The 16,339-nt window shown below is 65.3% G+C and overlaps 2 protein-coding genes across 5 annotated transcripts; one reads left to right on the top strand and one right to left on the bottom strand.

The window, feature by feature from the left end:
• Window positions 1-569: 569 nt before the first annotated feature.
• Window positions 570-4,779, bottom strand: SLC52A3 (solute carrier family 52 member 3). Of its 3 annotated transcripts, XM_055722969.1 has the most exons (5): window positions 3,840-3,918; window positions 3,368-3,511; window positions 1,530-2,600; window positions 1,142-1,265; window positions 570-1,006 (listed from the first exon to the last, which is right to left on the bottom strand). In XM_055722969.1, exons 3-5 carry the CDS (start codon window positions 2,555-2,557, stop codon window positions 794-796), a joined length of 1,365 nt encoding a protein of 454 aa, XP_055578944.1. In that variant the 5' UTR covers window positions 2,558-2,600; window positions 3,368-3,511; window positions 3,840-3,918; the 3' UTR covers window positions 570-793. The 3 variants fall into 3 exon arrangements, with proteins under 3 accessions (XP_055578944.1, XP_027669497.1, XP_055578943.1); XM_027813696.2 differs by lacking the exons at window positions 3,368-3,511; window positions 3,840-3,918 and adding an exon at window positions 4,713-4,779; XM_055722968.1 differs by lacking the exon at window positions 3,368-3,511 and having other exon boundaries at window positions 3,840-3,969.
• A 4,005-nt stretch (window positions 4,780-8,784) lies between these two features.
• FAM110A (family with sequence similarity 110 member A) lies at window positions 8,785-13,604 on the top strand. Of its 2 annotated transcripts, none has more exons than XM_005444851.3 (2): window positions 8,785-9,165; window positions 11,723-13,604. In XM_005444851.3, the coding sequence occupies exon 2, from the start codon at window positions 11,792-11,794 to the stop codon at window positions 12,806-12,808; it is 1,017 nt and encodes a 338-aa protein (XP_005444908.1). In that variant the 5' UTR covers window positions 8,785-9,165; window positions 11,723-11,791; the 3' UTR covers window positions 12,809-13,604. The 2 variants fall into 2 exon arrangements, with proteins under 2 accessions (XP_005444908.1, XP_027669398.1); XM_027813597.2 differs by lacking the exon at window positions 8,785-9,165 and adding an exon at window positions 9,203-10,679.
• The last annotated feature ends 2,735 nt before the right edge of the window (window positions 13,605-16,339 follow it).

Raw genomic sequence — 16,339 nt, 5'->3', positions numbered from 1 at the left:
GCACAGTTGGATACCAGGTGGCACAGCCCTGGCACTGGTCCTGTGCCACCCTGCTACTGGCACTGTGCTCAGCCCTGCCCTGGGTGCAGGGCTCTGCTGTGGCCTCTCTTCGGCTCTGCACCTCCAGCGCTGCCCATCTTGGGGTGCAGCAGGGCTGAGATGGGGTGCAGTGGGTCACAGGGCTATGGGGAGGGAGCAGAAAGCATGGACAGGGACACAGTAGAGGTTGGCAAACATGAGGCAGGTCCCCCCAGTCCCACCATGCCTCAGTTTTCCCAGCTGCTATTGGGGCACTGGTGAAAGCCCCCTGCCCCATGTGCCCCCCACGGTCCCTCTCCCCATGGCCAGGGCAGAGGAATCTCCGGCGCAGCCCTGCCCATGCCGCCTTTGTCCCCGCTCCCCACAGCTGGCTGCAAACCCATGGGGGATGATGCCAAATGGTTCCAGAACCCCCCAGGAAAGGGTGGGTTGTGGCCCCAGCTGAGTGGTACCCAGGTGAGGGGCACCAGCACAGGCATCCCCTCCCTGCCTGCTGGCATGGGGGGGCGCAGGCAGCAGGGAGGCTGACAGCTGATCAAACACCTTCTATTGCTCTGAACATGACAGGGGGTGCCCTGTGCCTGGGCTGGGGACAAAACCATGGAGCTGCTCATGCCCAGGGACCTGGCAGAGCCCGGTGCAGAGATGTGCCTGCAGCCACCCCGGTGCCAGCGCTGCTTCCCAGCCCACCGGCCCTCACTGTTTTTGGGGGTGCATACTGGCAAGAAGGGCTGTCCAGGGGTGCCTGACCCGCTCACGTCGGGCACTGCAGGCTGCAGTAGTCGGCGGATTTGAAGAAGCCATAGACGTTGACGAGGGGGAACATGAGCAGGGCACCAAGGAGGGAGCCCAGCTGCTCCACTGCCCCGTACCACACCAGTGCACTGTGGCTGCAGCTCCGCAGGATCACCCCGGCCATCACCTTCACGTAGGAGAGCGTCCCGGTGAAGAGCACCCAGGAGATAACCTGGTGGCACAGGGCAGGAGAGCGGTCAGCAGGGCAGGGGGGGGTTCCCTGCAGGGGGGATGGGGGACACTGTGGTGAGGCCAGAGCTGGAGGAGGCCCGGGTGACCTCCCTGGGTGAGGGACCCCGTGACTTACGATGGTGGCATCGCCCCACTGGGACTGCTGAAGGAGTGGGCAGGGACTCATCACTGCGATGGCCATGTTGTAGGCACCAAAGCCTGTCCCCGCCATGGTGAGGGTGCCCAGCAGGGCCAGGGACCTGGAAGGGACATGCAAGTGACACTGGGGAACACTGCCAGCCTGTCCCTGGTGAGGGGCACTGAGCCATGGCACAGGCTGACCAGCTCCATGCTGGCTGCACCCTCCTTTCCCAGGGCGTCTCTGCTGACACGGCACGGCCACCCCACAGACCCGCTCCCACCCAGTGCCTTCTCCCCACCCCGCCAATGCAAAGCGGGGGCCGTTCTTGGGGCAGAAGCCCTGGAGTGCACCCTGCCGCAGCCCCCAGTGCCCCATTACTGACCTGCTGGGCAGGACCATGGCCACGATGCAGGCAAGCGGGTTGGCCATGGAGCTGAGCGTGGCTGCGAGGTGGTAAGCGGTGTTGCCATAGGGCAGGCAGGAGTAGGACTGCACAGATGGCAGGACCCCATTTGTCAGTGCGCTCACCCAAGCGATGAGGAGGTAGATGAAGGTGAGCTTGGCTGGGGGGTAGGAGACCTTCTCTGACAGGATGTCCCTGGGCCCCTTGGCATCCTTTGGGCATGGGCAGCCTCCGCTCAGCCGCGAGCCAGGTCCCTCATCGGAGATCTGGTCAAATGAGCTCAGCATGATGTTGCTGGGAAACAGCTGCTGCTGGGAGAGCTCCCACACCTTGGGCTGTCTGGTGAGGAAGAAGAAGGCCAACAAGCAGGCCAGCATCATTACAGTCATGAGAAGGAAGAAGAGGAGGGTGGAGAAGTTGGCTGGGAGGTAGCGGGTCTCCAGCTGGAAAACTGTGTTCTCCACGGTCTCGTTGCCGGTGGTGTTATTGACCACGCGGGTGATGTTGGCACAGCTGGAGATGCCCGAGCCCTGTCCCAGGGCAATGAGAGCAGGGATCAGCCCGCTGAGCCCTTCACCTATGAAGAAGGTGGTCAGGTACTGGGGCTGCAGCTGCATCATGAAGGGCAGGAAGGTGACGGAGGAGGTGCAGTCCACCAGGGCCAGGAAGAAGGTGAGGATGAGGAAGGCAGTGCTGTGGGGCCTCTCGGCAATGAGGGATGTGTACTGCCAGAGGAAGGCCAGGAGCAAGCAGGCCACAACACCCACGGACACGACCACGTAGATAACAGCCACCTCATTCAGCAAGCCGGGCCGAAAGCGGTGCATAAGGGTGACGAAGAGCGGCCCCACATTGGCCATCTGGATGATGATGGTGATGTAGGAGGGCAGGTCCCACTGCTCTGGCAGCACTGTCACCAGCAGTGGCAGCTCGACCCACAGCCCGTTGATGGCCACCCAGGAGCCCGTGCCGAAGGTGCAGGCGAGGAGATGGGTGAGCAGCGCCATGGCTCAGGGCTGGGTGCCCGAGCCTGGGGGTGACACTGCCACGCTGTGGGGAGAAGCTTTGATCAGTGGTGGAGTGAGACCTGACCCCCCTGCATACCAGCCTTGCCCCCTGTGACCGCTGCCTGTGTTCCCGCTCCGGCAGGCAGAGCGGCTCCTCTCCCACATGCCATGAGGGTGTGGGGCTGGCAGAGCAGCCCAACCTCCCCACAGCCTGGCACCACTTTGCCCCTGCAAGCCCTGGGGACCCCTCTGCTCCCCACAGGGATGACGCTGCGTCCTCCTGCACCAGGTGCAGGACCTGCTGGATTCCACCTGTGCTCTGTCCCAGAACGCTGGGGCTTGGCAGCACCAGGCGCAGAGCCGGGAGCGGACCCGGCAGGGCATTGAACCTGCCCCAGCTCACAGTGCAGCATGGCACAGCCTGGCACAGCACAGTGCAGCCTGGCACGACATGGCACAGCCTGGCACGACATGGCACAGCCTGACACAGCACAGTGCAGTCTGGCACAACATGGCACAGCCTGGCACGACATGGCACAGCCTGGCACAGCACAGTGCAGCCTGGCACGACATGGCACAGCCTGGCATGGCACAGTGCAGCATGGCATGACACGGCACAGCCTGGCGCGGTACAGCACAGCCTGGTGCAGTATGGCACAGCCTGGCATGGCATGGCACAGCCTGGTGTGGCACAGCACAGCCTGGCGTGGCATGGCACAGCCTGGTGCGGCATGGCACAGCCCGGCATGACATGGCACAGCCTGGCACAGCAACGGCACAGCCTGGCATGGGGTGAAGATGGCTTCTCACCTGGGGGCCGAGAGGCCTGGGCAGGTGCTCTGCAGGGAACGGGGCCCTCGTACCTCCCACCGCATCCACAGGGCCGGGCAAAGCAGCGCCGGGCGATTCCGGCCAGCTGCGGCGCCGCGGGGAGAAGGGCCCCAGCAGCCCCACCTGCAAACCAGCCTCGGCTCATACCAGGGGGCTGAGTCAGCCAGGATCGGCCCCATCCCCTCCCGCCACCCACCCAGCCCCCATCCCGCTCCCAGAAGGACCCTCCCGGCCCGTGCCCCGTGCCCCGCAGCGCCAGCCCCGGCCCTGACCGCAGCGCTGCGCCCGGCGGAGGGAACCCGCGTCTCCCTGGGCTGAGCCCGGCGGGGGCCGCCACCCACGGTGGCTGCGGCCCTGCGGGGGGCGGGGGGCGCCGGTGCGGAGCAAGAACCCCGGAGGGAGCGGGCTCCTGCCTGCCGGTGCCTCGGCGATCCCTCACGGGGGGACTCACTGCGTTGTGGGGGCCCGGCAGCAGCACGCGGGCGCGAGCGAGTCCCGGCTGCCGGAGCGGTGACGTGAGGCCCCGCGTCACCACCTCCGGATGCGACGGCTCAGAGCCTGGCCCCGCTCTGCTCCTGTCCTTGTCCCAGCTGACAGAGACCCTGGGTCTGGGGGTGGCCGGGGGGTCCCACACCCTCCTGCCACGTGCTTGTCCTTGTCCCAGCTGGCAGAGACCCTGGGTCTGGGGGTGGCCGGGGGGTCCCACACCCTCCCACCACATGCTCAGCAGCAGGGTCCAAAGCTGCGTTTCAGGGTGCCTGTCCTGGGGGGGGTCCCATTTGGTCCCCAGGGGGGCACCTGAGCTGCGGGGCTGGGTGGCTGCAGGCACAGGGTGTGATGGGATAAAAGTGGTAACAAAGCGTTAAGGAAAAGCACTGTTGTCCCTGGAAGGATGGGGAGGGGGTCCTGCTCCTGAGGGGACCACCGTGGTCAGAGGGACAAGTGCCCAGGGACCAGAGGGACCAGCTACGGTCCCAGACACCCCGCCCCCACCCGTGGGGCAGGGTAGGGGCTGGTGTCACCCTGGGCATGGAGGCACGGCCAGAGGGGGCAGGAGCTTGGGACTCCCCTGACTCTGCCTCCCCTCCCGGTCTGTCCCCGATTTTTGCCAGCACAGCCCCCAGCCCCGGGCGGGCATGGGGTCCCACTCTCCTCTCCCCACCACCGAGCCACCTGCTCATACCACGCAGCCTGACCCCGGGTGTCAGCTGGGGCCTTTCAGCTCCAAACTCCATCCCAGTGACCAAAGTCCAACCGTGCCATCTCCAGCTCCTGGTCACCTCCTGCCCCCTCCCTGCCAGCCCGGGGGCAGCTTACTCCCTACCTGCCTTCCGTCCCCACATACCGCTGGTGTCAGGGACAGTCCCATGCCCGTGGCCCTGGGTGCTCGCCGCAGTGCCGCTGCTGGCCCGGTGAGCCCCAGCTTGGCTGGGTGCCAGTGGCTATTCTTGGCCATGTCCGGGACTTTGTACTTGTCCCCAGCTGAACTGTGTCCCACCTATTTCAGGCTGCTTCTTGCAGGTGTGAATGTCAGTGGGTGAAGGTGTCTGTCCCCACCAGGGATCTCTGCAGGGTCCTGGGCTGGGCTGGGGCCCTTGGGGACCCCCTGAGTGTGGTGGCTGTCCCACCTTGGGTGGTGCACTGCGGGGCCATGCACCTCCGAGCCCACGTCCAGGCGATCAGCCAAGCCGTGAGGCAGTGGATGAGCCACTTGCATCGGCCAGGAGGTGTCACAGGTGGGAGAGACACCGGCTCACCCCCAGCAGCACAACCCCCCCCTCCGCATCCCACCACAGCACCCACTGCCCCGGGATGCCTCACGGGCGGCTCTTCCCCCAGCACCCACCGGGTGTCGCTGGGAGAGCAGGCTGCAGCCCTGCAAAACACGGGGCTGCCTTCTCCCGTGGCCTGCCTGCCCTGCCTGCCCTGCCCCTGCCTGTGCCTGTGCCTCCGGGGGGGCTGCAGCCAGCCCCTGCCCCCTGCCCTGCTCCTGGCTCCATCCCTGCCCCAACCACGGGGTAGCCGGGCCCATTGGGTGCAGCGGGGACAAGAGTGTCCTTGTGCCCCTGGGGCTGCAGGGACCGTGCTGGCACAGCTGGGTTTGAGGTGCTGCTGTGGTTTAAACCTAGCAGGCAGCTCAGCACCCCCAGCCACTCGCTCAACCCCCCCGGGGATGCGATGAAGGAGAGAACAGGAAGGGCTGAGCTGAAGGCAGGGAAAGCAAGAGCTGCGTGCGCAAGCAAAGCAAAACAAGACATTCCTTCTCTGCTGCCCACGCAGGCGGGTGTTCTGCCATGCCCAGGACAGCAGGGCTCCAGCTCGTGTAATGGTGGGCAGATGCCATCGGTCCCAATGTCCCCCCTTCCTTCTTCCCCAGCTGTTATTGCTGAGCTGGGTGTCCTATGGTCTGGGATATCCCTTGGGCAGGGGGGCCAGCGGCCCCATCCCCATTTCTCGTGCGCCCCTCGCCTGCTCGCCCGTGGGGCAGGGCGAGAAGCAGAAAAGGCCTTGACGCTGTGCAAGTGATAACTAGAACATCCCTGGGTTATCAGTGCTGTTTTCAGCGCAAATCCAAACCAGCCCCATAGCAGCTCCTATGGAGAAAATTAACCCTATCCCAGCCAAAACCAGTACCAGTGCCCAGGGAGCTGGGAGGGGAGTAGGTCCAAGATGCTAGGAGAAGGCAGGCATGGGGGGCTTGGGCTGGGCCAAGGCCAGCTGAGATCTCTGTGCATGGCAACAGGGATGGGGATGGGGAGGAGGACAGGGATGGTGACTGGAATAGGGAGGGGTTGGGGTCAGGGATGAGGAGGGGATGGGGATGGGGATAGGGATGAGGATGGGGATGAGGAGGGAACAACAATTGTCCTGTTTAATTTGGCAACACAAAGGAGGAGTGCTGCCGGTGGTGAGACCCTTCCCAACAGCAAATGGCTGTGGGGCAGGGGCAGGGGAGCCCGAGGGGGTGCTGGGTGCGAGACCCCCATGCCGCTGCTTCATACTCCTCACCCAAATCTGCCTGACACATGCTGCCTGCCCTGCCTGCCCAGTGTGAGATGGTTGTGCTTCCTCTGCCCCCTCCCCGCGCTGCAGCTGAGCCCCCAGCACCCTGGCCCCTTGCCCCCCCTCACCCCCGGCAGATGCGACCGAAGGCCCCAGAGGCAGATGGCAACATTTGGTAGCCAAGTGGTCCCTGGCCACTGGACTCTGTGGGAGCGGGAAGCCCCCTCCCCACCGGGCCAGGGTTCGGGACCCACACAGCTCAGCGCAGGGTGTGCACAGGGCTCCCCGGGGGGGGCACCTGCCCCGTGCGGTGGGGCTGCCGGGGGGGGGAGGGCATGGGGGGATTGGCAGCCCAGCAGAGTGGGCATCCTTCTGGAGCTCAGCCCTAGCAAGAGCCATCCCCGAATATCTGGTTCCAGCTGAGAGCAGTGGGGACAGTCTCACTGAGCAGGGGAAGGCTGCTGCCCCATTGCTGGGCGACAAGGTGGACCCCCTCAGCCCAGGGACCACCGGCCACCCCAGGTCAGTGGGTATGACCCCCCAGACTTGGGCGCTGCGACCCGCTGGCCGGTCGCAGCCGCTGGCCCCTGGCAGCTCCCCGGCTTCATTTGCATCCCATTTCCATGTGAAAGGAGCAGGTCAAGTTGAAAGTTGAAAGGCTGGTGGGGGGCGGCCGGGAAGGGGCCGCTGCCCGGGGTGAGGCTCCGGCAGAAGGGCCGGATCCCCAGGGCCCGGTGCTCGCCTGGCCACGGGCTGTGGCCACGGCCCCGCCGGCAGCCGCCATCTGCGGGTCCGTGCCACCGCGCCACCGCCACCGTGCAGACAAAGGCCTCGAGCCCAGCATGTCCCCATCTGTCACCTCCCCGGCTCCTGGCCCCGAGCTGCCACCTGCGGAGACTATGTGTGGGGAGAGGCGGGTGCGGGCAGCATCCTTCCCTCTGCCCACAGGCAGTGGGGAGCAAGGCAACGCTGGGTGCAGAGAGAGCTTCCCTGTCGAGTCCCCAAATCCCTTGGGAAGCTGCCCTCGCCCAGCAGAGCTGCTCTGCAGAGCCCACGGCTGGGGAAACTGAGGCAGGAGCAGGCGGTGGCTCACCCCGGGCCGGGGCACATGGCACAGGGGCAATTCCCCCACTGCAAAGCTGGGCACAGCCTGGCATGGCAAGGGAAGGGGCTGTAATTAAACACCAGGAATTAGCACCCACCAGGATGAGGGCAGTGGGGGGCTCCCAGCTCTGGGGATGCCTCTGCCTAGGGCTGCCCAAGATGCACCAAGCCCTGGCCCCGCTGCTCTGCGGGCACCGCTGGGCACCTGCAGCCACCTCCACCCAGCACTTCCAGGGAGGATTTGGCCTCTGAGTGTGTTTTTTACTCATTGGCGGCTGCATTTTGCTTCCGGGAGGTCCCTGAAGCGGCATGAGGCAGGGGGCGCAGCCCCGAGTGCCTGTGGGAGGTGAGGGCGACGCCAGTGCCAGCACCCACCTGTCCCTCTGTTCCAAACCCCGCTCCCCCTATCCCTGACCATACCTGGGGCAGTGGCGGCGGTACCGAGCTGGGTGCTGGGGGAGCGCCTCCACAGCGGGCTGCCCTCCCGAAACCTGTCCCAGGGTGCTCCCAGGGAGGGCAAGGCTCCGGGGCGCTGCCTGGCTCCAACGCGCAGCTCCAAAGGCACCCAGCTGCCCAGGCGTGCCCAGGCAGCACCTGCACCCTGCACAGGCTCAGCGGCCATGTGGGGACGCAGCCTGGCTGGGCAGGTGCCTGCAGGCTCTGCCCTCACCTGCCACACCGGGCAGCGTTTTTCCAGCCGAGCTTGTTGTGCGGATCCACCTTTGCCGTTGCCCAAGCCCAGGGCAGCCCTCCGGCGCCTGGGTGGCTGTTTTCCATGTGCTTTGCTCGGCTCTTCTCTCTCTGCCAGCTCCTGGTCTTGCTTCCAAGAACAATTTGAAAAATGCACAGCTGCTATTGAGCTCCATGCTGCACGGGCCAAACACTTGGTCCCTCCACCCAGAGCTGGTCCTTGCTGCTGGAGATGCCCATGCCACGGGGCAGGAGCCACCCTGGGGCTGGGCTCAAACGAGCACGTCCACGTGGCTGTGGGTTTGATGACCCTTCTCTGGTTTGGCACTTCCCTTCCTGCTATCTGGGTTATTTTGCTGCATTTTGGAGTTTATTGCAGAGGGTTGCTGCCGGGTGCATGGGGAAGCAAAGTGATTTTTCCAAATCAAAGCAGGCCCTGCCAGCTGGCTGTGCCAGTGGCACACAGGGAGCTGGACGGCAGCTCCTGCCCATGCAAGGGCTGGGAATTTTCCCTCTGCCTGAAGCCCTGGCAGCGCATCAGGACCCCCTGCCTGCAGCGGGCAGGGGTTGTCCAGAGGCATTTTGCCTTTGGCTGTGAGCATCTCAGACTGTGCATCCATGCTGCCTGGCCAGCACCATGGGCTGAACCAGCACCCACACTAGGACGTCACCAGCTACCGTCATGCTGTGTGACGCAGCCTGGCATGGAGGAAGAATGCCCTGTGGTTTTAATCCCATGTGAGCGCTGAGCTGCCTCGGAGAGCGTCCTCCTCCGGCGCTGACTCAGCAGGAGAAGCCGCAGCACAAGCTGCTCCAGCGCCCTACCAGCCGCCGTCCTGTGGGGAGAAGGGGAGGACGTGGCTGGAGAGGAGGAGGAAGAGGCAGGAGGACATCAGGACACCCCTGGGACAAGCACAGGGAGAAGCAGCGTGGCAGCTGAGCCGTGCCAAGGAGGCTCCCACATCTCAGGGCTGATCCAGGTAGGTGGCAGAGTTGGTGCCAATGCTGTGCCAGTCCTGTGACAGCAGAGTGGAGCAGGGTCACCTGGCGAGGGGGAGGCACAACCACACACCTCCCAGGATGGGTCTCTGGAGTAGCTGCCTCCAGGCAGGAGGTGATCCGTGTGCCAAGTGAGCCTGGCTGGGCTGCCCTCACTGGGAGGGAGAGGAGCTGGGGCCACTGCTGGCTATAGTCCGGCATAAGCAGGGCTGTCAGCCCTGGCACTGGGATCCCCATGCTCCTGCCAGGCTTGGAGCATGGGATAACGTGGCTGTGTTTTTGGGGCTGTTTGGAGGGTGGTTCATCATGGCTCAGTGCAGCCCAGCTCAGCGCGGCCATGCCAGGGCAGGCAGCTCAGCACCGCAGGAATGTGGAGCAGCAGGTTGTGCTTGGCTGGGCTGTCCTTGCTGGCCAGGAAAGGGATGGGAGCCCACAGTGGGCACCAGTGGCTGTCCTGGGGGGGACCCTATGTCCTCGTCCCTGTCCCCCAACAGCCGCCTCTGTGTGGCTTATCCCCAGGGCCGAGCCTCTGGCACTGAGCTGACCTCCAGCACCCACCATGGGGATGCATCCCTGCTTTGCCTTGCCTAGGTAGGCATGTTTGCACCTCTGTGCCAAGCCAGGGAGCCTTCCCTGCACGAGGCACAGGGTCTGAGGGCAGTGGGGCCAGCCATTGGCAGGGTGCCACCATGGGGCATGGGGTCTGGGCACCACTGGACTCATGGGGTGCTGCCGCATGGGCACCTGGCAGCTCCCCATCACCCCGGGTTTCTGCCACCAGCCCGGGGCTGCCTCTGCCTATGTCTTTGTGCAACGCAGAGCACAGCCTGGCCCTGCTTCCCATGGGGGCTGTCAGCACAGCTCTGGGGGGGGCCTGCCTGTCCCTGCCCTTTCCCCAGTGAGGACTTTGGTGCCCAGCACTGCTGGCTCTGTCCCCACATCGCCCCGTTGCTGGGCTCCCTGCAGAGGGGTGCAGAAAGCTGTCCCCAGGGGGGAAGCAGGAGGGTCTGTGGTGGTGCTGGGACTATCCCCAGCTGTCCCCACGCCTGGCCGGCCCCCTGCAGACACTTTCCAGGTCAGAAGGCAGCATGTCCCCTCCCGGAGCCGGGGACTGGGACAGGGGCAGCCAGTCTCCCCCAGGCTGCTCGCCTGTCAGAGCACATCAGGCGAATGCACCGTGTGCTGTGGGGTGGCTGCGGAGTGGAGACCCCCTTGGGGTACAGATTTCGGGGGGCTTGGGCCGACATGTTGGTGAGCACTGGCTTGCAGATGGTGCAGCTGTGGCTCAGCATGGCCGTGGCGTGATGCTGTGGGTGCTGGGGCTGGCTCCTGCCGCCCGTGGCTGATGCTGGGACGGGCCCTTGGTTGCACCCAGGAAGTCGTGCAGGCTGGCGGGACTGGCGGGCGGCTGGCAGTGACTGTGACAGCAGCCTGCTCAGGGACACCGTGGGACGGAGTGGGGCCACGGCACACTGGCCCCCACCGTGCCCACCCGGTGAGTGCTGGGGCTCACCGGTACCTCCCCAGGGCTTGCCTGTGCCCGCAGCTGGGGACTCCTGGGGGGGGTCTTAGAGCAGCTCAGGAGGGGGCATGGGGAGGTGGGGGCAGGTCGAAGCATGCACCCTGCCTGAGCCCCTCTGTGTGTTGAGACCCCTCTGGCTGCGCCCACCTCTGAGCAGGGGGCTGCAGGGGGGTGCAGGGCTGGTTTGCCCCCCCCCCCCCCCTTCTGTGGGCGGGCCAGTGCCTCTGCAAGACCGACCGTTGGGGCGGGTGGCTGCGGTTGTTGGGGTTGGCAGGGTCCCAAGGACATGCGGTGCACGGGGCCCCAGCGTGGCTCCAGGCACACCTTGGCCAGGCAAGCACGGGTGGAAACCCCCGCTGGTGCTTTCCAAGGGGCTGCAGGGTGGGAACGGGGAGCCTGGGAGCAGCCCCAGCACCTGCGAGGGGGCTGAGAGCCAAGGGAGCAGCACAGGGAGTGGAGCCCCAAATCCCCCAGCCTGGTGGGGTGGGGAGTGAGTCGGGTGGGGGATGCACCCCTGGGCAGGGGCAATGCACCCCTTGATGTGGGTGAAGGTGATGCACCCCCTGGTGTGAGTGGTGCACCCCAGGAGCGGACAATGCACCCCTTGGTGTGGGTAGTGCACCCCGCGGGCAGCCGATGTGGGAAGAGCATCGGCAAGGGGTGCTGGGCCAAACCAACCCTCCGCGCCCCGGCCTCGCTCGCCAGGGTGCCCCTCGCCATGCTGAGGCACCCTCCCTGCTGGCCCCGCCGGCCCGGTGCGGTGCGGTTTGAAGCTGGCTTGCTGTGCGGATTGGCCAGGGGACGTTTCAGGGAGGCTTCGGTGGCGGTGGAGGCGTGGTTCCTGCCTTCAAATAGGAATAAATAGGAGTCCCGGCGCGGCCGGCGCAGACAGTGCGGCACCGCACGGCCCTGGGCAGCCTTTGTCTGCTGGTGGGGCCAGGGCCAGGCAGGGGCTAGGCAGCCGGCAGCGCCCACTGGCCACCACCACCACCCCTTACTCCAGCCCCTCTTTGCAGCCAACAGCACGTGAGCCCCTCGCTGCTCGGGGTGGCTGCCCACCCTGTGCCCCGGTGCTGGCACTGAGGATGCCCATCGAGGCACTGCAAGCTGGTGATGCCATGAAGGGGGTGACGGTGACGGCGCCCTTCACCTCGGCCATGCCCATCCGCATCCTTCGCAAGGGTCCTGCGTATTTCCGCCGGCGCACCGAGCCAGGTGCTGGGAAGCCCAGCGCAGTGGAGAGGCTGGAGGCCGACAAAGCCAAGTACGTGAAGAGCCAGAGGGTCGCCAGCACCAAGCAGGAGCCAGTGAAGCCACTGCTGCTCAAGCAGCCCCTCTTCACCCCAGGGGTGCGCCGGGCTGTGCTCACCTCCAGCCGAAGGGCACCCCCAGGGCTGCACCGCACCGAGGCTGGCAGCCCGAAGACCTCCCTTGATCTGGAGATCCTGAACAACCTCATCAACCTCTGCGACAGCCCTTTCCCCAAGGCAGAGAGCCCGCTGGGCAGGGAGCACAAGTGGAGGGTGGAAGCGCCAGCGGCACTGGGTGATGGGGCGGATGGTGCCGGCAAGCCACTGGAGAGCCCCGCTGCTGCCAAGCCCCCTGGCAGCATGGCTGTGCGGAGGGTGGACGTCCGTCCCTGCGGGGCTCCACGGGGCCAGGTGACACTGGTGCCTGCATCCCCTGTCCCAGGCGGGCTGCCTGCAGCCCCGGCACGGAGCTCACCCACCCGCCCCGAGAGTGCCCGCCGGCAGCCCCTGCTGCATCGCTCCAAGTCGGACCTGAGCGATCGGCTTTCGCGGGCCACTGCTGACCTGGAGCGCTTCTTCAACTACTGCGGCCTCGACCCTGAGGAGGTGCAGGACATGGGCGCCGAGCGCTTTGCCCGTGCCAGCTCTGACATCGTGTCCCTCAAGTTTCACAGCGTGAGCACGGCCAGCTCGGAGGGCGGCCGCTCACCGCCCAGCACTGCCACGCCAGAGGGCCGGCCAGCTGAGCGCGTGCCCTACGGCATCTCCATCATCGAGCGTAACGCCCGTGTCATCAAGTGGCTGTATGGGCTGCGCCAGGCCAGGGAGCCTGAGCAGGTCTCCAATGTGTAGCAGTGCAGTGGTGGCAGCAGGCGCTGGGGACAGGTTGCTCATCAGCAGGCAATGCTGGCTGGGGAGGGAGCACAGGCTGTGCCCTAGGAGAAGAGACCTCTCAGCGGTGACTTTCGAACTCAGCACCCTGCCTTGTGCCACGGCGGCACTGGTGTGGTGGCCAGGCACCCTTCCTGCTGACTCTGGCTCCATCAGAGCCCCGTGCCGGCACTGGAGAGCCAGGTCTCTGCAAGCCCGTGGGAGGGCAGAGGACACATCCCCGGGTGTGTGGTGGGTCCCTAGCGCCCTTCCCTCACCTGCTCCCGTGGGCATCCGTGTGCGGTCGGCCTCCCTGTGCTGCCAGAAGCTCCTGCCTGCCCTGCTCCTCACCAGCACCCATGCGTGGGGGGCAAGAAACTGCTTCCCCCTGCGTGGAGCAGGGACCCAGCCCCAGAGAAGGAGCTGCCCCCTACAGCTTCCACCGTGGGAGGCCACACTGCCAGCGGTGGGGGCTGTATCCTGATGACACCTGTCTTAATGCTGAAAATGTGGGAGAAGCTGGGTGGTTTTTTTGGGGGAGCCAAACCCAGCCCCTTGCTTCAGCCCAGGGCTCCGTGTGTGTGCGTGCGTGTGTGTTTGTGGGTGCTTGTGTCCCCTCCCAGGTGCCAGTGGGCACACAGCCCCCAGCACGCTGGGCCCCAGTATTTATGAAGATGATGGTTGTTTTTTCCTCATTTCCACTGTTTTTCCTGATGTTTGATCTGTAAATAACAATAATAACAATACAGCTAGTTTTATTAAATGTCTGTGCTTTGGAGGCTGTGTGTGTTGCTGTCTCTCCAGGCAGTGGAGGTCAGGATGGGGATCCTTGGGGTGCCCATGGCTCAGCAGGGATTCATGGTGCTGAGTGGACAGGTGCGGGCAGAACCGACGGGTGCTGTGCCATGGTGTGCCAGCGCGGGGCCCAGCGGGCACGGTGGGGGTGGCGGTGGGGTCCGGCAGGTCCCAGCAGAGCCCCAGCTGGCAGGATTCCCCTCTGTGCCGCAGCCAGCACCGTGCGGACCATGCAGCCCTCCCCTGTCTCCTCGCCCCACCTGTTGATCTTGGCCGAGTCCTGGTTCCTCTGGGACTGTGAGATGGGGGCGGCGATAGCGGAGACCTCCCAGGCGAGCTGGGGAGGTGCAAGGATGAAAGTTGATGCAGGGAGTGCTTTGAAGATGAAAAGCGCCTGTGCGTTATCCCCGGGCGGCCTCACGCAGCACCATGGCCCTCCCAGCACTGCGGGTGCTGCCTGCACTGATGAGGTCCCCCTGCTCCTTCCAGTGCTGATGCATCCCATGTGGGCAGGGGGCTGCTGGGGAAGGTGGCACCAATGCCACCTGCCTGCACCCAGGGGACCCTGCCTGGATACTGGCCCTGCCACTACCTCCCTCCGGCTCCAGCTGTGGTGGTGGCTGCAAATGGCTCCACACGTGCGGGGAGCCAGCCTGCCTGGAGTGGGTGCAAACACCGCATGCACGGGGGTGGTGACAGGCCATGGGCAAGGTCCAGCCACCGACCCCAGGGCAGCAGGTTTCATTTTTGAGCACAGCAGAGCTCCTGCCGCCCTGTGCTGCTCCAGCCAGTGCTTCCCCCTGCTCAGCCCCATCCTGGCAGCTGCTGGCAGAGCAGCACCAGGGCTCCTCTTGACCAGTGCTTCCACCCAGCACCTGAGGTCCCCCAAAAAGCCCTCATGGGGATGAAGTATTTCCCACCCAGCTTGGCTGCTGCACTGTGTGTTTCTGCCCAGAACCAGTGCACAGGGTGCAGGATCCATCCAGGTCCCTGTGGGTCCAGGCAGGTCCAGCCGCCTGGGATGCAGTGGTAGGAGGCGGTGGCAGGATGCGGTGGCAGGATGCGGTGGCAGGATGAAGGCATGATGTGAGCCCGTGAGTCAGACTGACAAAGTGGGCTGGGGAGGAAGCGCACACCTAAGGGATCCTTAATGATGGCGTGTGGGGTGCTGAGTGCCTCCCCGAGGAGCCGGAAACCAGGTGATGATGATGACAGGGACCCCAGGCACCCACCTGGGGACAGGCTTCACCCTGGGGGAAAGCTCTGCGGGTAATGGATCCCTGCTGGTGACTGGGACCGGCTGTGCTGCTGGATTCCTCAGCCTGGCGTGTCCCAGGGCTTGGTCTAAATATGCTGCTATTGCTGAGGAGAGGGGGGGCACCCACCGGCCCCTGCCAGGCCTGGGGCCAAGCAGCCAGCGTGGCCCTCCAGGCACTGTGGACCCTCAGCTCGGCTCTGGTGTCCTGTGACCCACCGTGGCTGCGTGGCCATCCAAAGCCCTGTGTGCTCATGCATGATCGTGTGCATGTGTATCCAAGTGTGCATGCATGCTCATGTGCATGCATGCTCATGTGCATGCATGCTTCTGTGTACACATGTCTGTGCACGTGTCTGTGTGCATGCATGTCTGTGTGCATGCATGTCTGCAGATGCACAGATAGCAGGAACCATGATCCTGAGCCAAGAGTCTTCCTCTGACCCTGCACCCCTGGGGCTGCCTGCATGAAACCCCGGCACAGATGCTTTGAGGCGACGTGTGCCCCCCAGGGAATGCCCCCACCTTCGCATGTCCCTGCCGGGCACAGCAGGGTGGCCCCAGCACTCCCTATCGCTTTCCCTGGCAGCTGCCTTTCGGTGGCTCCGGTTTCGGTGGGAAGCCACAGCTGAGCCCGTCTGTTATTCCCAGGGAGGAGGGACGGCAGGGGATGGTGTCCGTCGCCCTCACCCCACATGTTGGGGTCTCCCATGGGTGCCCCACGTGCAGGCAGGCGCTGCAGGCAGGCAGCTGGGAGAGAGAAAACCGGCAGCACCCCAGCCTGGGAGCCAGGCCCAGCACCCCGGGGTGGGGGCCGCCCCCCCACCTGGCACGGGGCCCCATGCCCAGGTGCAGCCGTTGCGGGGGGCCGCGGCTGTGCTGTGCTGGTTGCTGCCTGCAGTGCTGCTCACCCGGAGTGGGGCGAGGCTCCCAGGCAGCCCCCCCGCCCTGTATTTTCCATTTTTTAATTATTCCGCACAACCCCACTTATGAGCATCTTCTGGAAGTGCCAACTACGTCACGTGCTTTAATCACTGTTAATTAGTGAATGCCTCAGGACAGCGTTGAGGGCAGGGCATCAGGAGCCTCACCGCTGCCATGGGCGCAGCTGGTGCCAGTGCCAGCACCCTGCCAGAGGGTCCCACCGTCCCCACGGGGAGGACAGCGTGTCCCTGTGTCCCTCACCCCACTGTCCCTGTCCCTGGGGAGCCACAGTGGGGCTGGGTTAGGTGACAGCGGGTGGTCTCCCGGCACCTCTGCTCCTCAGCTCTACGGGGTCTCTGCTGTCACCCACCCACCCACTTCCCTGGGGTGACAGGGACCCATTTTGGGGAGGGAGACACAGGGATAATTGGGTGTCATGGAGGCAGTGGCTCCCTGGCAGCTGCCACTGGTCCCCAGGGCTTGGGTACCAGGGGGACAGGTGACCTGGGGACCCAGTGGAGTAACGCTGTCTCCCAGGG

Source organism: Falco cherrug, chromosome 10 (assembly GCF_023634085.1).
Source record: "Falco cherrug isolate bFalChe1 chromosome 10, bFalChe1.pri, whole genome shotgun sequence".
Lineage (NCBI taxonomy): Eukaryota > Metazoa > Chordata > Aves > Falconiformes > Falconidae > Falco > Falco cherrug.
The sequence above is the reverse complement of the archived record's forward strand: the minus strand, read 5'-3'. Positions and strand labels throughout refer to the sequence as shown.

What these genes read in the sequence shown, in the direction of transcription:
- FAM110A (XM_027813597.2), top strand. Translation starts at nt 10,530, where the DNA reads ATGCTGGGACGGGCCCTTGGTTGCACCCAGGAAGTCGTGCAGGCTGGC. An exon ending in GCCCCCACCGTGCCCACCCG is followed by an intron (nt 10,680 to 11,722) that starts GTGAGTGCTGGG and finishes CCCTCTTTGCAG; the next exon opens with CCAACAGCACGTGAGCCCCT.
- SLC52A3 (XM_027813696.2), bottom strand. Translation starts at nt 2,557, where the DNA reads ATGGCGCTGCTCACCCATCTCCTCGCCTGCACCTTCGGCACGGGCTCC. An exon ending in GCCATGGTCCTGCCCAGCAG is followed by an intron (nt 1,266 to 1,529) that starts GTCAGTAATGGG and finishes TGTCCCTTCCAG; the next exon opens with GTCCCTGGCCCTGCTGGGCA. An exon ending in AGTGGGGCGATGCCACCATC is followed by an intron (nt 1,007 to 1,141) that starts GTAAGTCACGGG and finishes CTGTGCCACCAG; the next exon opens with GTTATCTCCTGGGTGCTCTT.